Raw genomic sequence first — 26,196 nt, forward strand, 5'->3', positions numbered from 1 at the left:
TCTGCCCCACCTCTCCAAGACTCTCCTTCTTGTAAACATGAGACACAGTGGACACATTTCCTCTATTGTTACAAGCTCCATAGAAACCACTTAGGTCATATCTCTATGCCTGCTTCCGACTAGGCATACACATACAACAAGTGAATAAGGGGTTTAAGCATAGATGGTGTAACTGCTGTAATACAGTCAGACATAATAGAGAGACAAGAAAATATGAATTATTCCAGTTGAAAGATAGCTTTGCATATGTGTCGTTGTGGCACAGATTTATTAAATGGATCCAAACACTTTAAAAATTCGGTATGCAGATCACAAGTTTATTTTGGTGATTTTCTTTGCACCAGTGACACGAAACCCCATTTTACTCCATTATCTTCACCATAACCAGTAACACAACAAAACAATGAAACAGCAATAGTAACACTCAGTGAAATTACTCCCATTATATCAGGACATCGGGGTTGCTCTTTTTTTTTTAAATACTTTTTTTCTAGGTTGTACTCTATTTTCTGAAATTTGAGGACCTAATCAGACAGGGGGCTTCTAAGGTGCCAGTGCAAATTCCTCTCACCTCAGCCCTTCACCACTCACTCGCTGCTACTGTGTCCGCCTGTAAACAAAAAATCTGATTGGAGTAAAAATAAAGAGAAGGGACGTGAGGGACCAATCAGAAAAGGGTCTTTGTTCGGAGTTCAAAATAGAGCACTTGAAGCCCAACTGTTGCCTGGAGACACAGATTGCAGGCAATTACGCAGCCAGATTACAGTGTGGAGAAGGGAGGTGATACTGTCAATGGAGCACAAATTACTGCGCATCTGTGTGTGTGTGGGTGAGAGTGCGTGTGACTGTGTTCAACACAGCAGGCTGAGCGTATGTGTAGATGTGTGTAGCTGCAGGTACATAATTGTTAATGATTCTCTTTATGAGCGGAAAGCCAGGTTTCACGTGTGGTTCATACAACATCATCACCATAATCACTAAGTACTTTGAAAGCCAGTACCACTATTTAAAAAAATACAAAATACAAGGCAAAAACAACATGAAATAGGAGGAATAAAAACATACATTTCTAAGAACTGAGTGTATTTTCTTAATGCTAGTGGACAAACACAGTCTACCCGGTCAACAGCTATGTCTCTACGCTGCACTACGAGGTGTTTAAGATAACTACGTGCCTCATGGTTCAAGTCTTGGGGCCTAAAAATACCTCTACAGCTTATCTTCTCTGAAAGCTTTTGAACATATTAAACAAAGAGAAGTAAAGATGGAGGCGGTAGATGCCACACCACATTTCTGGATCTGGTAGGTGGTCAAGAAGACACACTTATGTTCATGCTTATGACTTCTTTTCATTTTTTTGACAGCATCCAGCCTCATATTAAACACACAGGCTTTCTGAAATACCGCAAATGTACTATATGTTAGATTACTGAAAATGAGGTCACATGACACCTTGTCTGAAGCCCTGATGACAACCCTAAAGATCAGCATAGTCAGTGCTGGAAAGGCCTTGAACCTGCAATCTTTTCACTACAAGGAGGTGATAGCTGTGAGCTCATTGGTTCAATCACTTGTTTTTTTAGTCATATTGAAAAGAGCATTAAGTTCATTTAGTAAATTATGATCATTTTAAGTTTCAGAAAATATTATAAAGTATTGGCTAATGGCTTGTAAGCGTGCAGTTTCCTGGTCAGAGCTATCAATCAGTGGGCACATCCAGTTTGAAAACACCAAGATGCCAAAAGTGCTCATCTAGAGGCTTGGTGAGGTCACGGTATGGACGTCCATCTTTTAACATGTCTACGGTTCAACAGGATCACCACACGGGTGTGTCTTGTTCACTTTGTTATTTTTGCTCCACACCAACGACTATTAACGTTTGGACTGAGGTTCATAGCAGTGCTGTGCAATACAAACACATTATCGGTCCTATCATTCTAGTATCGATCCAGCAACAACACCAGCGTTGGTATCGTTGGTTGAAGATTTGGTGATTATCAGCCTCTTTCAAACCATGAAGTGAACCGTGGTCCAGCTTCAGATAATCTGTCAGCTTGTGCGATGACATATACTCACTCAGGAACAAAAGAGGAGCTTTCTCTCAAATCTTTCTGTCTCTGCACCCACTTTCATCAAATCCACAGCTACGCCTAGATAGTGAGCCATTACAGGTACCTGGGCATCATTCTGAACGACAAAATGACACTGAATAATTTCATGTGCAAAAAGCCCAATCATGAAGCTGATTGAAAATGTTTTATTCATCAGCTCTAAATAAACAATGATTTGTTGGTTTGGCAGCCTTGGTGCAGATAACAAAAGACGGTTGGAAAAGAGTGTTAAATGTTCCCAAAACACTGTTGGCACCGAGTTGAATGACATATTTGTAAGATCAGAGCCACTCGGAGGGAAAAGGCCGGTCTGGCCAGACCCTCAAAACTCTCTTCATGCTTCATGCAAGGCTTCGCCCCTTGCCGCGGGGGAGGGGAAAGGATTTGGCTCGTCTTTCCATGAAGAGACTAATCAAATAGATATTTCAGTTTCTATCTTTAAAAAAAGTAGGTTTTTAATGTAAATCTGAGTTGTTGTTTTTTTTAGTTTTTTCAACATCCTCTAATGTACTTATGTGTTTTTTTCACTAAATCATAATATATGTGGGTTTTCTTGACTGGTGCTTGTAATCAAAATCACATCCCTAGAACTACAGAGAGGCTAGTCAATCCATCCAGTCCAATCCAATCAAACAGCAGGGATCTGACTGTAATACTGAGGTGACAAAACAGCCTCCATCTGAACAATCTGCATGTTGAAATAACACATTTCCGTTGACAGAGGTAAGACAAGAAGTTAAGACCATGCAAAAAAAAAAAAGGCCCCAGGACTAGAACAAAAGCCTTATAGCTCAGCCGTGATCTTTTTCTAAGAAGCGGGCTGCACATTTTCCACCTTCGACAGGGTAAAGGGCACCTTCCCCTCCTCTGAACCAGGTGGCTTAGTGACCACATCCCTAACATCCTTAAAGCCCCTCGACTTTGACCCACACTCTCTTCTCCCTTCCACTCCCCCTGGTCTGTGGGACAGCCTCTCTTTCAAGTTGGCCTTGGGGAGGATCCAAACAACAACCCCCATTGCAGCCAGGGCAGAGCCGAGGCAGGAGAGCCCAATCCCGGCTGCGGCGCTGAGATGCAGCCCCTTGTTAAAGCTGATGGCCTGCGTGTCCACGAAGAACAGATCTCCCTCTCCGAACGACTCGATTTTGGGAGGAGTGGAGTAGCCGACCGACAGTGTGGCAATACCTGCAGTCAAGATGAGGACACCCAGGGCCAAGGACACCTAAGGGTAGACAGGGTAAAGAATGGAAGTTGAGGTGGTCATTTTTGCAGATATGGCTATTTCATTTTTGTATAGGTGGCCCTGTTTGCTCAGTGCTCTTCACTACTTGTTAAGAAAGGTCATTTTGTTGTTTGTAATGCAGAAAAATCCCAATTGCCACACGTGCTGACCTGGAATCCCGCTGCTTTACAAATACCAGCACATGACTGCTGTTCATCATGAAGAGACAGTTTAAAAATGCACTGTATGCACTACATTATATGAGTAAAGTCGCAGGGAGAAGTTTCTGCATTTTCTACCTAAAACATCAGCGGAATTTCACCTTAAAGTAGAAGAAAAACAATGATTAAAAAAGTATAATATTTGGCCGTTCATGTATTTGGGAAAATGATGCAAAATTATACAAGCCTGAGAGCACAAACCTCTGCCAAGGCAGCTTACTCTCTGGGCAACATTTACTTTTAAGGGAATAGTATTATGTTTTCTTTCCTTTGTGCTTTAAGATGTTTGCAGTGCACTAAAAATTAGACAAAGACAGCATGATGGATGTATACTTTAATTACACAAACATTATGTAGGAGTAGGTAATGAAGAAAACTAATAGATAAATAAATGGACATGACTTCAGCTTATCAGATAATATGATTCTACAGTTGATTTCTAAGTACATAGGCAGCTCATTCTCTTTCTCTTGACAATACTTTCTTTGAAGATGTAACATATTTTGGGGTGAACCTGAAAGAAAAAGTGACATCAGAGGTCCAATGTGTCATGATATTAAGAATCCCCGTATTTCACCCCCTGTAAGTCTATATGTCGTCCATACAAACAATGGCAGTAAGAGACATAATTTTAAATAGTTCTTTATATCATTATTATCTTTTTGACCTTCAGATCGGCCAACTGACCTTGAAGGAAAGGTCAGAGTTCAAATATGACATTAAATCTGAAACAATAACAAACTGAAACAAACTTTCTATATTTTGACAAAACATACCAAAAAAATATCATATTTTTTTGTTAGTTTTCAAAATCATTAGGTTGACTTTGAAGACCCTCGTGGATGTAAGCCAAATTTTAATAGATTTAATAGAAACAAAGTTTTATGAGAATTCATTCAAAACTTTTTGAGCTATTGTGTTTACAGACAGAATGAAGCATGCAAGCGCTACATTACCTCCTTGGTTGAGGTAACAACACATTCAAAGTGTTTATAAAGACTTATAAAGACTCCACCGAGCCATCAGATGGCCCCGCCCCTCCCTGAGCCTGGTTCTGCTGGAGGTTTCTTCCTGTTAAAAGGGAGTTTTTCCTTCCCACTGTCGCCAAAGTGCTTGCCCATAGGGGGTCATATGATTGTTGGGTTTTTCTCTGTATGTATACGAACCAACAAGATCGAGATCAACAGAAAGTCACAAAGGAGCCCAGGGTAACAGCTAAACAGCTAAAGGCCTTTTTAAACACTAGCTAATCTTTTTTATCAGTCCACCATCAGAATAACATTCAACAATAATACTACAGGTCACCTGGACAAGCCAGAAGGCTGTTGGAAAAAATATTTTATGGGACACATCAGACCAAAATAGAACCTCCTGGTTTAAATAGGAAGGCTCATGAGAAAAGAAAACACAAGATTACAACATGACAACCTTATACCATCTATGAAACATGGTGGAGGTAGTGTTATGATTTGGGCTCATTATGCTAAGTCTGACAGCTTGTTATCAATGGAACAATCAGTTTTATGAAGTATACTAGCATGTTGTAATTGAAAATGTCCAGACATTTATCTGATACCTGAATAAAAGAATAAATGATAAATAAATAATTTGCTTTTAAAAGAAGGAGTCAAAGTAATGACCTTAGCCCACCAGAAATGTTATGGAAGGATCTAAAGCAGGGGTGTCAAACTCCAGTCCTCGAGGACCCGTGTCCTGAAACTTTTAAATGTGTCCCTGGCAACCCCTAACCCTACTTAAGTAAATTTAAATATATGTACGTAAATGCAAGTGTTTGGAAAAATGTACTCCTAAAAGTACTTTTATTGCACCATGTTCATTCACTCACGAGCTGCTGTAACATGAATCAAATAGCTGAATTACCACCTCAGCATGCAGTCACGTTCTATAGAGTCTTGCTAATGACCTAGTAAATTTATTTAGGTGTGTTGCAGCAGGGACACATGGAAAAGTTTCAGGACACCGGCCATCGGGGACTGGAGTTTAACACCTGAGATCGAAAGCATCAGTTTATACGAGAAACTAACTAGTATTGCAGAAATAAAGCACCTCTGTACATAGCCATTGGCCACTGAAAATATGTAATGACTGTTTAATTTCTGTAATTATACATAAATATATAAATATAAACAATATAGAAACTTTGCAGAGTTATTACACCAGTGAAGCTCACTGCTGGCAGCTGCAAACTGCCAGTAAGAGACACCATGTGTCACAGAGGTGACACACTCACTCGTCAGGCCACCGCGGGGCTGACAGTGACAAGGGCATCAATGTGTGAAGACAAGGGCTGTCCAGTTTTAGGGAAAATGTGGAAGAACTCAAAAGTCAACTCGACTGAAAAGCCAATAAAGTAAAAATGTATATTGTTTTTAACTTTTCATGGATTTAGCTGTAAAAGGACCACGTCTAAAAAATGTTTTACCTCATAAAAGCCTCATAAAAGAACATATCCACTGCATTATTTGATGCAGCTGTGAGTGAGGAGTCTTATAATGATCTCAGGTCAAGTTAATATTATCAATATTATTATTGGAATTAAAATTTTAGTAAAATTTTTAGTACCACCGTATAAGAGGAAGTGTAACACTTTATTGTGCCGCAGGAAACATTTGAAAACCGTGTCATGGTATGTACAGAGAACAGTAGCTTTACCTTCCAGACTGCTGAGATCCACCACAGGGCTGACCTCTGGCTCTGGACGAACCCCCGATCCTCCGGGTCTCTCTCCCACATGGAGGAGGAGCACTCTTCATAGAAATGGTGCAGATAGGAACGAACCCCAAACTGAAGACAGCTTGAACCTGCCTGGAAGGAAGTTGTGACCAAAACGAGAGAAAAAAATCACATTTGAAATAAACACATGAATCATCGTAATTTTTATGGACAGAATTTCTAGGCGTAGCCAAGTGAAGAAGGCTTTCACTTGGGTGGTCTCAGAATCTGATCTCTGCTTTTCACGGATGACGTGGTTCTGTTGGCTTCATCGGGTGGTGGCCTCCAGCTTGCACTGGAACGGTTCGCGGCCGAGTGTGAAGCGGTGGGAATGAGAATCTGCACCTCCAAATCTGAGGCCATGGTCCTCAGACGGTGAAGGGTGGAGTGCCCACTCCGGGTCAGGGACGAGCTCTTGCCCCAAGTGGAAGAGTTTAAGTATCTCGGGGTCTTGTTCACGAGTGACGGGAGAAGGAAGCGGGAGATCGACAGACGGATCGGTGTTGCAGCTACAGTGATGTGGACGCTGTACTTGTCCGTCGTGGTGAAGAGAGGGCCACTTCTCACTTCTTACCTTATCTCTAAGGTTATCTCTAAGAAGCTCTCAATTTACCGGTCGATCTACGTCCCTACCCTCACGTATGGTCACCAGCTGTGGGTAGTGACCGAAAGAATGAGATCGCGGAAACAAGCGACAGAAATTAGCTTCCTTCGAAGGGTGGCTGGCCTCTCCCTTCGAGATAAGATGAGAAATACAGCCATCTGTGATGGGCTCAAAGTAGAGCCGCTGCTCCTCCACATCGAAAGGAGCCAGTTGAGGTGGTTCGGGCATCTGACAAGGATGCCTCCTGGGCCCCTCCTGGGTGAGGTGTTCCGGGCATGTCCCACCAGGAGGATTCCCCGGGGCAGACTCAGGACACGAGAGATTATATCTCGCAGCTGGCCTGGGAGCGCCTTGATGTTCCCCCGGACAAGCCGGAGGAGGTGGCTGGAGAGAGGGAGGTCTGGGCTTCTCTGCTTAGGCTGCTGCCCCCGCGACCCGGCCCCAGATAAGCGGAAGAAGATGGATGGATGTAGCTACAACAGGAATAAAGTGGTCATAGTTTCTTTTTTAAGCTTGCTTATTCTGTTTGATTTTAGTTTGTGATGTACTGACTTTTAATTCTATGGTGTTTCTCTACTGTTATTTTAACCATGCTGTGGTTTTGTTGTCTAATTGCTTGTGAGGTGTCTTCAATGTCTTTAAAGGTGCCTATAAATAAAATGTATTATTATCATTATTTCAACTCTAAGTATTATTTATCAAAACCCAATGTGACACTGCATAGCTACATAAGGCCTTAAAAGTTCCTTCTACACTATGCATGAACTAAGCCAGTGGAGCAGGCAGGACATCTGGATCTGGATTATTTTGTGGTAATTTTTTTAAGAACAACAGGACAGTGTCTCCCAATTTCATCCCATCCATCCATTCGCTTCTGCTTATCCTTTTCAGGGTCGCAGGGGGTGCTGGAGCCTATCCCAGCTGTCATAGGGCGAGAGGGGGGGGTACGCCCTGGACAGGTCACCAGTCTGTCGCAGGGCTAACACACAGGGACAGACATCCATTCGCACTCACATTCACACCTAGTGGCAATTTGGATTATCCAATGAACCTATCCCCACAAGCTGCATGTCTTTGGACGGTGGGAGGAAGCCGGAGTACCCGGAGGGAACCCACGCAAACACGGGGAGAACATGCAAACTCCACACAGAAAGACCCCGGCCTGATGGTGGAATTGAACTCAGGACCTTCTTGCTGTGCGGCAACAGTGCTAACCACCGTGCCACCGTTATGACGGTCCGGTGGAATCTGAAGCCTACACGCCAGCCTTTATGAAGGGATTGCTCTTGAAAGATAATTTTTTTAAGAACAACAGGACAGTGTCTCCCAATCTTTCTTATTTTAATTTAATATGTTGGTAAAACATTTTCATGCAGATTCACCCAGAACGTTTTGAGTTGTGATACTAACATACAGACAGACAAAGAGACAAACTCAACCAATCACGTGAGCTCCTTGGCGGAGTTAATAAATACATTAACATTCTTAAGACTTAAAGGTAATTAACACTTTCTGCTCTTCTAAACATAAAAAAAACATTGTGCCTGCTGCAGGATAAAAGACGTGTAGACAGTAGTCCAACCAGGAATGCAGCTTTTTTAAATGCAAAGGACAAAATATGTTTAATCCCAATTATCAGAACAGTGTTTGAAGAATCTGGAAATACTTTCTGAACAATGCTAAATTTATGTTTGTTTGTTTTTTTACATTTCAATAGTAACTCTAATACTGAGGCAATATATAGAATAGAATAGAATAGAATTCAACTTTATTGTCATTGCACATGTCACAGGTACAGGGCAACGAAATGCAGTTTGCATCCATCCAGAAGTGCTTTAGCCGTGATATAGATATATTACAATATATATTAGCAATAATATAGATATGTAAGTATATTACAGAAATGGGTCTATTATGGTATGTTATAATGTACACGGTATGAAGCATGTTATGAATATTCTATAACTATAAGTATGTACAGGCTGTGGTGAGTACAAGCTATGTACAGGCTATGAACAGGATATAAATATGAAATAAAAACTATACAGAAATATGAGATATACAGCTATACAGAAATGTGAATTATGCAAGTTATAAACAGCTGTAGGATTAAAAATTATTGTATATGAGAAGTGCAAACTTGTTTGGTATATATTTTAATGTATATTAGTTGCCAGGATATAGTTCTCAATCAATCAGCCACAGTGCCAAAGTAATTAGCGGGTATGTTCAGACTATTTTTGCTGCAACTTTGTCATTGTTACACTGACTTTCACGCAAACATTTTGTTTATGAGAGCTTCCTGTCATCTGCCAACTCCAAAAACATTACTTCAGCTGTAATCAGATCAGAATGATCACCCGTGTTAGCGCAGCTCACCTCACTGCCGGAGGATTCTCCTCCCGAGCCAGAAGCACAGGCCTCGGAGCACAGAGCCATCTCTCTCCTTGTACACCTACAATAAAGACAGAAATTCATACGATAAGAATGGTGATACACAGCCAACCGTACTTCTGGACAGACTGATTTGTGTACATATCAGCTGCCTGGCTGTGAACACAGACATTGTTTATCTGCTGAATATGGATTCCCCGCAATAAAAACCTTCCCTCCCTGCAGAGACTCGTCATAAATCCTTCACCCGTGTCTTCAGGTTGCCCCAGTTATTGTTGCCGCATGTGAACGATTGACGGCCACCGCGGCCCTGAGGTGACTCTATCACCACCCACGGATGAGTCACACATATGCAAGTGCGTGTACACTGTATTCATGTCCCTCTGTTGTTATTCTCCTAAGGCTGTTTGGTTGATTTATTTCATTCTTCAAACTGTTTCCCTGAGCTGTGCACAAACGCCAGATCTCAGTCTGTAACACAGCAGCGGTCTAATCTGACTGCAGTGTCAGTCCTGATGACTAAATTTGCAATGAGCAAATGACGGAAAGAACTTCCTGTTCAGGTAACATTAGATTATTACCTTCCTTTGCTGCTTAAGCTGAAAAGAATGAGTTACTAATAAAAGTGATCCAATATACCACATCTCTGTTTGGCGTCTTTATAGCTCTAAGTTGATATGATAAAAATAAAACTAAGACACAAAGAATGGTAAATGGCCTGTATTTGTATAGCGCTTTACTTAGTCCCTAAGGACCCCAAAGCACTTTACACATCCAGTCATCCACCCATTCACACACTGGTGATGGCAAGCTACATTGTAGCCACAGCCGCCCTGGGGCGCACTGACAGAGGCGAGGCTGCCGGACACAACGACCGAGACTGTCCCCAAGAAAGAAAGGAAGCAAGCATGCTGGAGCTGAACATGATGTACAGCATGTTTTTATCTTATCCTATGTAAAGCACTGAGAAAAAGGGTTTTGCAAAGCATTTGCCTACATTTTCTTTCAAATAAACAATTCAATAAGGGAAGACTTTACCAGCCAAGGTAAAGGTATGGTTTGATACCCCGTTTTATCTTTTCACTGGAACAATTTTCCCTTAATTGATTGTAAAGTTGAGATAGTTAGATGTATATACCCCCTAAAACACAAATTCAGAATATAACAAATACATAGTTTTATTTCCACCTTTACTTTTAAATGTGCCTGCAGAGCAGTGATTACAAACGAAATACATTTACTAACCTTCACATTTGTGGCAGCGTCTTTAGACTTTAGACTGTAGAGACTTTAGAACTTTTATTGTCATTGTGCGGTTTCTTGCACAGCGAAATTGGGTAGCTGGACCACAAAGATGCAAAAGTAAAGAAAACAATATACAACAAGGAAAAAAAGCTATATATGTATACATATATGTGAGTAAACTATATACATGGTGTATGCATAGAAGCATTGAAACAGAAACATTGTGGGGCTGTATACAAGGGCACACTTTATCTCATACTATACTCACATAACAACTATAGTTACTGGTTATTTATTATTATCCCACTTTTTCGTGTTGCAATATTAAATATAATGCTATAAAATACCATGTCTGACTTGATGCAGTATTAAAAATCTAATGATATACAAGTGTATAAAATTGGAGTGCTTATATTTTCAAAGTTTTAGCTACATTTGGAATGCTGGGAAGTTTAATTTTACATTAGCAAAATTTTGATTGCAGGACTTTTACTTGTAGTGGTGTAGTTTCACAGTGCTAATGGTGTTTTTATTTATGTAAGGGAACTCAGTAGTTCATTTACCACTGCTCAATAATTCAGCTCTATTTTAAAATAAAAAAGCCACTCATAACACAATTAATAACTCAAAGTTTACTGTTTGTTCATTTTGATTAATTATATTTTAATACACTGATACTCTATTAGTTTTAAATAGGAACACTTTGAAGCACTAGTAAGGTCAGAGCAGATCTACAGGAGCCACTTCTGATTAATCCCACTGTGCTGAAATTGCCTATAATAAAGCCAGAGGCGGAGAAGAGGGCACCCCTGAGATAGTCCTCAGTGAACAGAGTTAAAGGGCTAAACTAAAACTAGACATTGAAAGCAGAGTTAAACAGAAATCTTCATGTATGTATAAGGATTGTCTGGTTGTGGTGGTTGATGGCACGTGCAGGCCTTTTAAAACATACTAGTTTCAGTTCTAAGGCCCAACTTTTACTTTGAAGGCTCCCCGTTTTTTGTTGCATTTTTTCAAGTTTCAGTACCACTTGGTGGTTAATCAGCGAGTGTTTGGAGACAAGTGGCCATTTTCCATAAAAACTACAGGCAGGTGCAGCAATGTGCTAGTGATAAAAGCACTCACAAGGAGGTTTTTGGTTCATCACCCTATTTGTGACTAAACCTTCAGCAACGTGTTGGGAAATAGACATTTTTCCTCAGAGCAGTTGTCAGGGATTCACTGACTGGTCCCTAGTGCTGTCTGACTGAGGCCTAAGATTCAATGAAAACTTTTTAACAAAAACTGACAAAGCAGTCCTCTATGTACATGGAAGCCCACTGATATTCTTCATTATAAGTTCTCAGATTCAATTCAGTTCAGTTATGTTTATATAAAATGTAAATAAAATCCCTGCAACAGTAAGGAGAAACCCCCCAACAATCACTTAAACACCTATGAGCATGTGCTTGGGGGCAGTGGGAAGAAAAAAAACAGGAGGAACAGGAGGAAACCTCCGGAAGAACCAGGCTCAGGGAGGAGCAGCCATCTGCTGTGAACAGTTGGAGGTGAGGGGTGGAAGACAGTGGAAGGGAGCCAGAGAATAACAATGACAGCGAGAGAAAAGTGAAAAGAGGTGAAGAAGAAATACTCAGTGCATCATGGGAAGCCCCCAGCAGCCTAGGCCTACTGCAGCATAACTAAGGCAGATTTCAGGATCACCTGATCCAGCCCTAACTATAAGCTTTATCAAAAAAGACAATTTTAAGCTTCATCTTAAAAGTAGAGAGGATCCCAAAACCAAACTGGGAGCTGGTTCCACTAAAGAGGGGCCTGAAAGCTGAAGGCTCTGCCTCCCATTCTACTTTTAAATACCCTTCGAACCACCAGTAAACCCACAGCCTGGTTTAATGGGGGTGATATAGTACTACGAAAGCTTTAAGATAGGAATATTCAAGCCTCTGTATGTGAGGTTTTTATAGCCTATATATTTATTTATTAACTGTTTACCAGTCCGCCTATGTACTCTCCCACTATAAGTAACCAGTAACTTTACCAGAGATAAACACATCCCATAGAAAACACCTTTAGTTTCAGATTTTTGTTATTAAACTTATTATTTACTTATGATTTAACCCAACTAAACACTTATTGTTAAAATCAGAATTGAACACTATTGACCTTGCTTACTGTTCTTACTACTGTTGTTGTTGGTTTTTAATGGTATGGCCTACATAATCAAAAGGGTCGTTAAAACAAGGAGCTGTCCATGGTGCTAGTAAGTTTGTCTCAGCTTTCCAGACTCACAAGTTAAAAAAAACTAACACTTTTTATCTGACCATTTCTTATAATGCTAAAAAGAATGCAACAGGCTATTTACTGGAGCACACCGATGCAGGAAATATGATTTCAAATTCATTGAAAGCTCACATTGAAACAGGAAAAGGAAAAAGGTCGCACTCATTCTCGCTGCCAACATTTCTTCAAAACAGCAGCAACATAAGGCACGGCGGTCATTTCAACTCACAGACGCAAACTAACCGCCGGCACTGAACACCAGTGAGTCATCGCGGCCATGGAGCCTCTCAGTTCATTTCACACTTTTTCTCCATCGCACTTCATCTACGGCGATCTTTCTCTTTCCTCACAGCCTCCTTATTTTGCTCTAACCGACTTTACAAGCAGTGAAGGACTCAGTCTTACCCCTCCTGGCCGGAGAGCTCGAGGTTCTCACTGGGGATCCATGTGCTGTCGGACCGCTGGATCTCCAACGCTACTGTTGATGTGAATCAGCCGAGGATAGACACTGAGCATGCGTGAGGATGGAGGGGAAAACAAGACTTAATTAAATATGACATATGCTAACCTATGATTTCTCATTTTTGGGAACGATGTTGAGAATTTACCCCGCTGTTTTGTCTAATAAAAATATGGAAACATCTGTCCTTATAATGAATCACCTGTTTTAACTAGATAACACGATTTCATCTTTAAAGTATGAGTGACTGCGGACCTTTAACTTTCTTCAAATAAATAAATAAATCATGAAATCATGAGGAAATTAAATCCAAAAAATTCAGTAAAATTTACTGAAATCAATATTTTATCCCTTAGTTTATCTTGTTTTGGTTTTTTTTAGTATTAAAAGGAACTCCATTTTTGAAAAAGAAAATACTGTATGCCTACATATACAGCGAAAGATTAAACATGATCCTTTCTGAACTTGTCTGGGTGCCACAGATTCACTACCTGCCTGAAGAGAGAAAGCCAGATTAAGACCCTCTATATAATTCTTCCCATTCTCATAGTGGAAGTTAAGCACTGTTATCAGTTCAGTTGGGATGAGCTGTCTGAATCTTTCCCCCCCCGGCTCATTTTGCACCTGTCTAGATGTTATCCTTTTGACGTTTGTTTAGTCTGAAGGGCTTTTTGCCGCAGGTGCTTTAGGATTGCTTCAAACTTTTCTTGACTGACCTCATCTTGAACCTCTGTCCTCGCCAAACTGCCTCTGAGTAAAGAAACGTTTTCCACAAGGCATTCTGTGTTCATCTGTTTCAACATAGCAATTCGATTGCGACACAATATGTTAAAGAAAATAAAATAAAAAATCTTAGTCTTTTTGGTGTAGAAGAATTTGATTCATCTAAACCCCATTCAGCACTTTTGAAATGAACATGAGCATGAGTCAGCGAGCATGAGCAACAAACTTAGTGTGGTCAGGAGGTAGAAGAACGGAGAGATAGGACATTTTATATGAAAATCAATGGCAATATTATGTGTACCTTATACATTACACACTTTATACATATCCATTATATGTATGTTACATTTACAAGTTTAGACATGTGTACGGTACATGTACATTTTATGTGTACATTGTTGAAAATCATCTGTACCTCATGTGTGCATTACATATACATTATATGTGTATGTTATTGGGATTACATGTATATTACATGCAAGTTACATGTGTACATTGTTGAGATGGTTACATTGCAAGCACTTTACCTGTATGTCACATGTGTACGTATGTGTACATACTCTACAGAATAATATAGATAGTTCATGTATGGTTGTAGGTAAATTTGTTGCGTTCCCTGTAAAGGTAGCTCAATGTTTAATTTTATTTATTTTAGTGTATAACTAAGTTTAGTTAATTGGGTGTTTTACTTTTTGAGCTCCCCTCTTTGAATCCCATTGGTGAACAGTTAGGTCATGAGAACACCACTTATGGCTCTCGGATGAAAAAGGGCAGGGGTTGATTTTCTTTGCAAGGAATTCTGGACAATTTGTTTGTGGCTGTTTCACCATTATTTAAGCCATCAACACGAATCACTGTGTCTGGTGTCACGCCTTTCATCCCTGATGAGTTGCTTAAAAAGGAGCTCACACGCTCGCAGCACACTCATACTTTATGCATAAAAACCTTCATGTATTTGAATGATCCTTCACAGACACTGGAAGTGTTATTTCAAGGTAAAGCATGAAGGAGGTTCTGTACTCAGCTTAGGTTGGGTAATATGAAATATTCTGAGTGTGGTGATCTACTGTAGGCCACCAACGCTCATCTTGCCCTCAACTGCGGTGAGGAACATGCTCACCCTGGTAGTGCAGGTTGACAACAGAGTGCTGTAGCCAATGCTGCTGGCGAATAGCGGACGCCTAGTGATCTAGGGAAACAAGGGGCTGAGTGAACTGGTCACAAACAACCTGCAAGTAATGCAGCAGGAAACGGTGGAGGTCACAACTGGTGCCCCACAAACTGATGAGGGAATGGTGCAATGTGTTGATGAGGTGAAGGATAGACAGTCTGACAGGAATGACAAGGAAAATGTGGAGGAAAGCCAAGACACTGGACAGACAGCGGTGACAAGTGGGGCTGAAAATCAGAACACAGCTGCAGGCTGCTCAAATGTTGAAAATGGTGAAAAGCTCATGCTTGAGGATGACAAGACGAAAGACCCAAATCAATGGTCATATTCCTTATAAGATATCAACGAATTACTAGATGGAACTTTTGGCAGACAATCCATTAAAGTTACTGATTTTTTCCCCGGGGTTGAGCAGTCTATAAAATCTTATAACCTTAAGGAGAGTGGTCAGCTATAAACAGCTGAGCAAGCAAAAAGGTTACTGACTGAACTGAGCAGGAGGAAACAAGGAAAATCCTTTAAATGTGCAGTAAGATGCCTGGAGCACTGAAGGTGGTCTCTCTCATAAAGCTTTCACCGTCTTCCTGTCTCTATTAAATATGAGAGGTTTAAGAGTTGGAAGTTTAAACTTAAATAGGGGTTGTGATAAAGAAGGGTGAGTAGTATTTCTAAGTGAAATACAAGTACATTAGAGCAAATTTAGCAGAGCAGGGTAGGACCGGAGTAGTAGAGGCTGTAATTAGAGGTATACAGTGGGTGTTCATAAACATTTGTGCCCACAACAGCAGGACTGATTCTATTAGCTATTTCATAAATTTAACAACAAATGAAGACAGTGCAGCTGTAACTCAGTAGCGGTGGTTGATGGGGACTGTAATTGCACCACACATCCTTCGGCTTATGGGGAGCCTCATCCACCTTCAGCCTCTCTCCTGTCAACAATTACTGGTGAAAATGATCTTGCGGACGTTTGGATGTCTGGAGGAAGCAGTGCACATATGTGAGTGTGTCTGAGGGTAGTGTGAGGACAGCTAGACTTGATTGGATTTACGTTAATCAGATACATAACAGCAAATTGATTAGGGCAGTATCATCTCCTGTTGGTTTTCAGATCATCATTTAGGACTCTCAGACATCTCGCTACTGGCATGCTGTCGACACTGCTCACATTGGCAATTTAATCTGAATCTGATTCATGACGAGCCTTTCCGTCAGTCTTTTTCTGACTGCTGGAATTACTGGAAGCTAAGAAAAACAGACTTTGATAACCTAGATAGATGGTGGGATGTGGGGGGAGACAGGTTAGAATTGTCTGCCAACATTGCACTATTCATGTGACAGCTGTAGAGAAAGGTTACATTGACTAGTTAGAAAGAGAAATTAGAGCAGTAGAGGATGTTATATGATTCTTCACATTAATGAAATGTATTGTGTTCCTTAATGGACCATAATGGAAAATGTATTTTTAATTCGAGACATCATTGAATTGTCCAAACCCCAAGAGGTGGATGTGGGACTTTTTTCTATTGATCAAGAGATCATCATGATTTCTTTAGAACTTTAGAAGCCTTTGTTTTTGTAAAAGGTTTATTTCATGGATTAAGTAAAAGTGGGGGGAGGACTTTCACATAACCCACTATCTGCCTAAGCTGAATATTAGGTCCACTGTAAGCTGCACAGTAGTTGTAATGACACAGAATACTTTTCATATGTATCTTAAACTCAGATTCAGGGTGCATACAGAGAAACTATCCACACATACTGTAAATCATTCTGGACAGTGTATTTGAAAAATAGCAGATATTACAGGCATTCTGCTACTTTACCGTATTGATTTTTTCTGTTATAAAATTATATATTTTCTTCCATTAAATCAACCATAAAAGTAAATACAACATCTTCCAGAAATATTACAGAAATGCCACAATGTTTTCTTCTACTTACAAACTGATTTTTTCACTACAAATGTTTTAAAAAGATACCAAAATTCACCACATACCAAAATTAATCAGGCTGAGAACTCTTTCGTTCAGCTCTCACTGACTTGTTTCGGTTCAAGGGGAAAAATGCAGACATTCGTCCGCGCCTTTGCATTCTTTACTGTGCAATGTGTCCTTCGCTTTCACTGAGTCTCTTTTAAGCTATTCGCTTACAATGAGATAAATATTGGAAGGTAGTTTTTGTACAACTCTGTCCATCAACTGCCAGTGCTGACAGGATAGTGTGCTTAAATAGAGAGCAGCATTCAACCAGTTGTCAATGGCTGATAATGCCTCTGGGAAGGCAAACTACAGAAGCATTGATGCCTCTGTAAGCGGTAGTACTCATTAAAAGCAGGCTCACTTCAAGGCACGGGCCCTAGCTGAAATAATGTTAAAAGAAACAGCCTCACACACACACACAGCCCACAGTCAGATATAGACCAATATGTGTTCTGTAAATATTTCCTGAAGGTGCATTATTTATGCAGACTGTCATAACAGATCCCAAATGAAAAGAAAACAAATACTGTCATTTTCACATATTTATCTGGTCTGCGTGGGGGGTTGTGCTTCATCCTCCCTGCATATTTGTTATTTGGACGCACTACGGTGAGCCATAAAAGGCAGGGTAAGATTGTCTCCAAGGTGCCCTGGTGAGAAAAAGCCATGGAAAACCGCTCTTGTTTGTCGTTCATCCCTGTGCACATATAAAGGCTTTTTTTTTTTTATATGACCAAGCTGTGTTCAACCGGAGAGAGAGAGAAAAAAAATTTCCATGGTTACCAGTCCAGCAAGGTCAGGCACATGAAGTGATTGCTAGGTGTTGATTGGCTGACAGATAATTACACTTTCCTTTAAGATGATGTGCAAACAGGATTTTTTTTCTTTCATCTCCTTTATTTAGAAGCTGTTGTAAAGCATTATCAGTCATTTCAGCTGCCTTGCTGCCCTTATTACTTCCTTTATTCACCAGCTTGGGAGGGTTATTCTTTGGTGTGATAAATTATGCATTATGCTTGTTTGGTATCTTAAAAATAACCTGTGCATCAACCCACACCAGCCTATAAAGCCAGTATCAATGTCATAGAATATCCAAGCAATCATGTTAATTAGTTGTGAAAAGCCTTTCATTTATTGGCTCGTCAAACAGAAAGGGCAAAGCGTTTTCCAAAGCCACAATATTTAGGTTGGATGACTGAGGAGGCAGTTTCAGTATTTCATTTCTCCACCTGTCAAATCCTTTATGGGGTGGTAGTGATGGTGGCGGCTGTCCCAGCATGCATTGGAAGACTCTTTTGACAAGTTGGCAGTTCAGCAGTGTGCTAACTGAGATACAGAGACATTTTCTTCTGCGCCCCCTCTGCGTGTAAATCCACGAAATAATAACTATCGTTAAAACTTGTGTCTTACACACTCAGTTTCTCCTACATTGTTGATACTGTACACGAGTTATCTGCGTGACCTCACAGACCCCACAAACAGGAGCAGCTACAAGTTTAGTGATTGAAAATTTCTAAGAAGCATAGCTGGCAGGTTTTTTTTTAGCATTTCTTTTAGTATAATGTAAATTCACATTGATAATAGGACCATCACCTTTAACACACCAAGTACTTAAAAACATTCTGTTAAGGTCCAACAGAAACCTCTGATGCCAACAACTTAAGTTTCTTTATTGGTCATCGCTTTCACAGCTGAGCCTGACCCCGCAGACCAGTTTCAAAACACCAGTTTTAAAATCAATTGATATTTTTTCTTTAAAACTCATCTTTTTGAGGTAAAATTTTTTACTCTTGAGTAACAGCTGAGGTAGCAGGTGCAGCTATAGCCAGTATGTGTAGCTATGCCTCAAATCTGCTAATTCTGACCAATTGGACTGTAATACTATGTTTGTGATACTGGTGCTAACAAAGCTAGCAAGCATTAGCTGAACCTGAAACTCTCACATTGAAATACTGACACTTTTGGTCCACAAAAACAATCACTGTAGAAGCCAATTTAATATATATATTATGTTTTAAAAATTGTATTAGGAATAAGACAAAGTTGGACGCATAGTTTCTTGACTGGCAAGTATATCCTAACACATCGGTATAACCATTCGATGTTTGCTAGGCTTCATCTTTGCTAATTTTAGGTCACCGAACTCGATAATCTAACCCATGTTTGTGGCATTGATGCCCGTTTGCACCTTTTTTAACACAATTAAATAATAATAAGAAAACTGTGTTTGGTTTGAGGGTAGCTAAGCTAACAGACTGTCAAAGAAGCCAGTGCTCCAATTTTAGTAAATAAAATTCTTTTTTAGGTTTTGTTTCATTTTTTTTTTTTTTGGTATGGTACTTAGAACAAGTGTAGGTATCTGTATCTGTGATACAGTGTTTACAGATGCCACATTAGCTGATAACTTCTGTTGATGATGAACAAAATGTTTGAAAGGAAAAGAAAAAAGAGCTAATTGGCACTTTTGCATGCTAAACTCGCCATATATTACCTTGTAAAACAATGAATCTTTGTTGTTATTCTTTGGTTTTTGTATTAAGCCAACATATAATTTATTACAGAGGTTTAGAGCTGCTGTTGGTTAGATTTAGTTACTTTTGCAGGCTAGCTGTTTCACTCTGTTTTATATTAAGCTACATTTAGCTAGCTAAGGCTAGCCACACACAAGTTCTTCAATCGGTTTTTAGTCCCGAGTCCAATAAAATGCTGTTGTCGAGCATTAAGATACGTATGGGTAAACAAACGGAGACAGAGAACATAACCTTGCTTCCTCAAAGCGATAATGAATACAAAAATCAAGAGAAATGGAAAGACACAATCGCTGTATGTGTGATGGTGTTTGTCCAAAGTTTTGTTGAGACTGGCCAGCTGCCAAGGAGGAACATATATACATGGATTGGATTGCTTTGAATGAGATGTTAAGTTTGAGTGGCACCATCAGTCCATTAAAATCAACAAAGTAGACAGCTTTAAATTGAATATGTTTTTTAAGCTTACCTTTGTACAACTTGCTAATAAAACTCTTCCTTGCTTCCTTTTCTTCTCTCCAGCTCAAACACATGCAAAGTTTGTGGTTAAACAAAAGGCTTACTAAAACTCTGAATCATTTGCTCATTCCATCTCAAATAAAAGCAGCCTTTGACTTATCTTTTAATTGCACTAAAGGCTTGGTAACTCAAATTCTTTCGCTTCACTCATTGTGTCATATCTCTCTTGAGTTCAGACACACAGTGAGGATACATCTACTCTATCTCAAATACAGGCATACCTTTTTTAATTGCATAATTAAAAGCTGGTTAAAGTCACTCTGCTGCTCTTTATCTCTTTTGTAAAAGCAGGTAATTCAGGCCCACAGATATGCATGCACCTAAAGTGTGCTAAAACCTCAAATCTTTTGTTATTGCCAATGCAGCTGTGCTTTTAGTAAGCACTCGTTTAATTGCACAATAAGGCTTGTCAAAGCTGAGTTTCCTCCTCTTTTTTTGCATTATATGAGGGAAAGCTGCTGCGATTCTGCAGGGGGCGATGGCAGTGCACAGTTCAGAAGGTCACCGGATGCGTTTGCGGGTGCAGGAGTCGGGGAATGGCAGCGTTACATCACGCAGCGTGTCAGATGATGGCACATTAACATGAATAATGCATCCCATGTTGACAAGCGGAGGGAAACCACACAGAGTCTAAATATTCTATAAGGAGAGGAATTCATAGAATAGAATAGCACTTTAGGAACTAATGGGCCGTCAGGTGTCACGTCCCATGATGAAGAGGTAAAGGAGTGTGTGTGTATATGTCTGTGTGTGTGTGTGTCTGTGTGTGTGTGTGAATGTGCTGCATGGGCGCTCTGCTCATTACTGTTCAATGTGGGCTATAAAACCTGGTTCTTTAAAGAAAAAAATATTTAGAAAATTTATTTTAGGTTTCAGCTTCATGTTCTTTGTTGGTGTTTGTCATGAAGGAGGAATTTTTTTTGTCTTTTTTTTTTTTTTTTTTTTTTTAAATCACTGTAAGCGGAGCATGTGCTGAATTCACAGTAATTAGATTTCCAGACAGTGGAAGAGGAAATATAAGGGAAATATACAGCTGTCACCTTAAGTCCACACATTTTCTAGGCTTGGACAGCTACTTTTACTAATAAATAAAAAGTGGTAGAGAATGGAACACTACTTATTTTAAAGTGCTCCAATACAAATCCTACATGCATAATAGTAATACTAGCTTTATTCACCAGTTTTATTCATCTCTACTAATTACAGTTATGATGGAATACATTGCACGACATTACAGTGCATTGCTTTGTTATTGTCTATGCAAGATTTTAAAATTCAGAGCAATTTTATGTAGTACTCCATCCATTTATTTTTACTTTTCCAGCTCACTTATGTGACTATTGAAATCAGTATGTGAAGAGAAAAAAATCACCCTTTTTTCTTTTTCTTTTTTGCTGATTGTTAGCTGTGATGTAAAGATCTTAAGAGTGACTGAGAACCGCTAGTATGATAGGAAGTGATGAAATGTATCTGAATGCATTAAATTAAGTACTGGAGCCATGAATGGATACAGTGGTCCTTAAGGGTAAAACTGCAACTTAAGAAAGCACCAGCAAATAGAAAAATGCTTCAAGACTACGAAAGACTCAAAAAACACAACAGAAATGTCTTGGAGGGAGACAATAATGTTACGGAACAGCTGCAAAAGTGATAAGCTAACAGTAAACGGCTAATAGCAAACATGTATCTACAGTATAATGTGAATTATGCAATTAAAACGCACATTAGTTGCATCTTTTTCTCCCTCATAACACAGATGAATCCTCCGTTTCTTTTAATCGTGCCTCAGTGAGAAACATTCATTTTTTTGGTTTCTGTCACGTCTGCAGCTGTTCCGTCACATTATTGTCTCCCCCAAAAACACTTCTGCGTTTTGAGAGATTTTGCGCTTTTTTTTTAAATACTTCCGTTGTATTTTATTTAACTTCTGTTGTGTTTTTTTCCCCCCCTACTTATGTTCTGTTTTATTAAACTTTGGTTGCATTTTGTGTGCTTTTGCAGCATTTGTCTGTCCACCACCAAGTAGCGGTGTGTTTGAGCTCTCAGTGTATGCTCTGTGCTTAAAAAGGCCTTGAATGCTGTGATATATTACGGAAGCGTAGAGCTGCCACCCGGGCAAAAGAAAAATAGAAGTATAACGTGAAAACTTTATTGTTCTAACAAGATACTTTTCATGTTTGTACAATATACTATCATGTTTGTACAATATACTTTTCACGTTTGAACAACATAATATCACGTTATTACAATATACATAATTATCACGTTCGTACAATATAATCATCACGTTCGTACAATATAAATATTATATTGTACGAACGTGATAATTATATTGTACGAACAATAAAGTTATCACGTTATTACAATATACATAATTATCAGATAAAAAAAATACCATTAGAATAACATTTTTTATTGTAAGAACGTAAAACGTCTTGCGTTCGGAAACCCAAATCTATGGTAGGTGTGGATGCTCTTCAGAACTGGCACTTAACTTTCAATGCCCTGCTTTCAACATGGACATAAACACTGATAGCCCACTTCTGAGATTTCTTCGGAATCGTGGTGTACCTGAGGACTGTCTCTTACGAATGCTACAAGAACGCGTAAGTGCTCTCTTGAGGGGGAAATTTGTTAAACTCGCTTTTTACGAAGTTACAGCGTCTAAAAATGTGACATATTGCTAAGTTAGCAACCACAGCGGTTTTCGCTTCTCTCGCTTTGACTGCGTAAGGACGTAACGGTAGGCTGCATTGGTGTGGATCTATATGGAATCGAGAATGTAAAACAAATTAACCCGCTGTATAAAACTGGGTCGTTGTTATGACCACAGTTATTAAATGTTACTAATTGCAGATTCCAGGTTTCTTAAATATATCACTATATTATGTGATGCACAATGTTTCCTTGTTTATCTAAAAACAAATGAATTAAACTGTGTTTATATTGATATTTGGCTTCAATTTTAAAAACCAATGAGTTCAACCCTTTGTGCACTGTGCAAATGAAAGATACGTGAATACTAATTTACTTTTTCAAATGTTGTATATACTGTAATATTTCTATTAATGACATGTTAGGGAATCTGATTAATGTTGCTGGCATAGAGAGAGAAAAAGAATAAATGCTAAATATTGATGGCTGCCACTAAAATAATAACAGACAATTACACAAACACATGTGAAATGTACATACATTTTTTTAGTGAGGTACCTCATGTGGTGTGGCAGCAGGTATACCTTGTACTTCTGTATGGTAATAAATATCTCTGTTATTACAGATTGATGCCACAGTGATTGATTTCATGGATGACAAGACCCTGTCTGGTTACATCCCAACATATGGTGATCGAATAGCTGCCAGACGGTTCTGCTTGGAAAACAGTGGTGCAAGTACTAAGGAATCAAGAAAAAACTCATTGCTCGAGAAATTGAAGGAAAAGATGGGAATCAATGAAAATGAGAAGAAACCTGATCATGAGGAGGCATTTGTTTCTAAGAGAAAAAGAACATATGCAAAAAACAACAGATGGGCTGAGAAAAAGACTCGAAAAATTGAGTTAGGGTGGATCCATGAAGGTAAGCAAGTGAGAAAGCGCAGAGGAGGAGGAACAAGGACCTTTGATGTGCCCAAAGACTCCAAAAAAGCTGACATATTACAGTATGCTAAAGATCTTTTCTTTCCAAGTGGAAAAAGCAAATTTGGAAGATGGGAGGTGTTCAGTCATGACATATTAGACTATCAGGAAGAGGCTGTATTTGATGAAGATGTCACAGTTGGAGAACTCTACTCAGCACTTAAAATGGGAATATTGAGATTTTACTTGTGCACAAGAAGATTTTCCAATGATGAAGATGATGAAGAAGTTTATGATAGAGGGAAAACACATGTAAACAATGTTACACAACTGACTGACTCACATCAAGGAGATGAAGAAGCTTTCCACACTGTTGTGATCTCATCATCAGAATCTAGGAATGCTGATGAAGATGTATTATTAGACACATCTGAGGTAATGATTGGACCCTACCTTGGAGAGCCTCTGCCTTGTCAACTTGATGACACTGTAATAGATGAACCATTCCTGCAGTTTGAGGAAGATGATCTGGTCATCACATCCATTACACTTCCTCCAACAAACACAGCAGTCAGTAGTCCAGATACATCTATAAGCAATGAAGCAATAAGCTCTGCAGGATCATATGATGTTGTCTGCATTACCATCAAACTTCACAGGGTTACTATTATGGAGGAGATGATCAGCCAGTTCAAAGATCCAGCACTCCTCATACACCCTCTAAAATACACCTACATTGATGAAAAAGGAGCTGATGCAGACAGTGTATCAAGAGATGTGTATGCTGCATTTTGGTCAGAGTTTGTGGACAACACAGCTGAAGGAGAGGAGTTCAGAGTGCCATCACTGTCACCTAAATGGCAGGAAGAAGAGTGGAAATCCATGGGTAGAATTTTACTGAAGGGATTTCAAGACCATGGATATTTCCCTTGTCGCCTTGCTCCTGTTTTCACAGTGGCACTCATCTTCGGTGAGAATCAAGTATCAGATGATCTGCTGTTTGAAAGTCTTCTCTTTTACCTAAGTCAATCAGATAGGGATCTGATAACAAGGGCTCTAAAAGAAGATCTTTCAGATGAAGACAGGGATGAAGTGCTGGATCTCATGGATCGCCTGGATGTATCAGTGCTTCCAACCAAAGAGAACTTAAAAGGCCTTCTTCTGAAAGTCGCACACAAACAATTAATCCAAAAACCAGCATATGCCGCAGAGAAAATGTCCTTAGTTGCAAGCCACTTCCTAAAAGAAGCTTTTCAAAGCCCACAAGATGTCCTACAAATGTATGAAGATAAAAAGCCAACAACGAGAAAGCTTTTGAAGTTGCTTACTGCCTCTCCCACCACTCAAGCAGAGAAGCAGAGCTTCAGATTTCTGCACCAGTACATCAGAGGACTTGACGATACAGGACTGAGAAGGATGTTCAGGTTTCTTACTGGGTCAGATGTCATCTGTGTTGACAAGGTTGAGGTACTGTTCACGCCTGTGGATGGACTGGCACGACGACCTGTGGCACACACATGCGGCCCTCTTCTGGAACTACCATGGACATACACGTCCTACCCAGAACTACGAAATGAACTGGACAATGTTTTGGCTGCTAAAAGCTCTTATGAGTTCAGCATAGCTTGATTAAAGTCCATCATGTTTAAACCAAATAATGAAAGGTTTGCAATAACAATGAGGGGCTATGAAGCTATAAAGTTTGGTTAAACCCACAAACAGGGGTGTTCCCTGTTTGTGGGTTTAACCAAACTTTATAGCTGTATAAAAAAAAGAGCTTAGATTTCAGGGAAGTGCTTAGATTTCAGGGAAGTGTTTTATTAGTAACCCCCCAAAAAACTTTTTTTTTTCATATTTGAATTTATTTTCAAAAATTGTGGATAACATCAATTGGTTTCCACCATGAAAAATGTAAATTTCAGTTTAAGTTTTCATACTTAAAAGTTTTACTAGTTTAAATGTTAACTAATTATGTTTAATAAGTTCATATGGTTACCAGCAAGAGGTGAACTATGCTTATTATTAGTTCTTATCATGTGTCAAGGTCCTTTTCCACAGGTCTGTGGTACAGTTTTGTAGGATACAAGATGTCTGCTAGAGGGGATGTTTTGTTTAGTAATAATTCAAAAGATTTAATATTAATTATTTTCAAGTATCTTTTTTTTTTTTACCTTTCCACCAGTCATTTGTTTAGAACATATTTTAAGGGAATAACTTTGGAAGGCAGTGTGTTTGATGCAATAGTTGACTGGGATAAAAGACAGAAAATTGGCACATAAGTTAAGTTTTGTAGTGTTTATCAAGAGTCCGTGTTTTCTTCTCCTTGAACACAAATAAAAGGGAGGTTAACATCTAACAGTGTTTGGTAATTATTACATAATGCAGAATTTTTATATTTGCCAGTTTACAAGAAACTGTTCATGGGTGAA

General features: G+C 39.4%; 2 protein-coding genes across 3 annotated transcripts; one reads left to right on the forward strand and one right to left on the reverse strand.

The window, feature by feature from the left end:
- Nucleotides 1-235: 235 nt before the first annotated feature.
- Nucleotides 236-13,306, reverse strand: nrsn1l (neurensin 1-like). Of its 2 annotated transcripts, none has more exons than XM_003443816.5 (4): nucleotides 13,213-13,306; nucleotides 9,271-9,346; nucleotides 6,228-6,380; nucleotides 236-3,333 (listed from the first exon to the last, which is right to left on the reverse strand). In XM_003443816.5, exons 2-4 carry the CDS (start codon nucleotides 9,328-9,330, stop codon nucleotides 2,920-2,922), a joined length of 627 nt encoding a protein of 208 aa, XP_003443864.1. In that variant the 5' UTR covers nucleotides 9,331-9,346; nucleotides 13,213-13,306; the 3' UTR covers nucleotides 236-2,919. The 2 variants fall into 2 exon arrangements, with proteins under 2 accessions (XP_003443864.1, XP_025757991.1); XM_025902206.1 differs by lacking the exon at nucleotides 13,213-13,306 and adding an exon at nucleotides 13,037-13,162.
- Nucleotides 13,307-22,692: 9,386 nt separating this feature from the next.
- LOC112843482 (uncharacterized) lies at nucleotides 22,693-25,476 on the forward strand. Its single transcript, XM_025902205.1, has 2 exons — nucleotides 22,693-22,796; nucleotides 23,471-25,476. The coding sequence occupies exons 1-2, from the start codon at nucleotides 22,707-22,709 to the stop codon at nucleotides 25,394-25,396; spliced, it is 2,016 nt and encodes a 671-aa protein (XP_025757990.1). The 5' UTR covers nucleotides 22,693-22,706; the 3' UTR covers nucleotides 25,397-25,476.
- Nucleotides 25,477-26,196: the final 720 nt, after the last annotated feature.

The sequence above is a fragment of the Oreochromis niloticus genome, linkage group LG22 (genome assembly GCF_001858045.2).
Source record: "Oreochromis niloticus isolate F11D_XX linkage group LG22, O_niloticus_UMD_NMBU, whole genome shotgun sequence".
NCBI classification, from domain to species: domain Eukaryota; kingdom Metazoa; phylum Chordata; class Actinopteri; order Cichliformes; family Cichlidae; genus Oreochromis; species Oreochromis niloticus.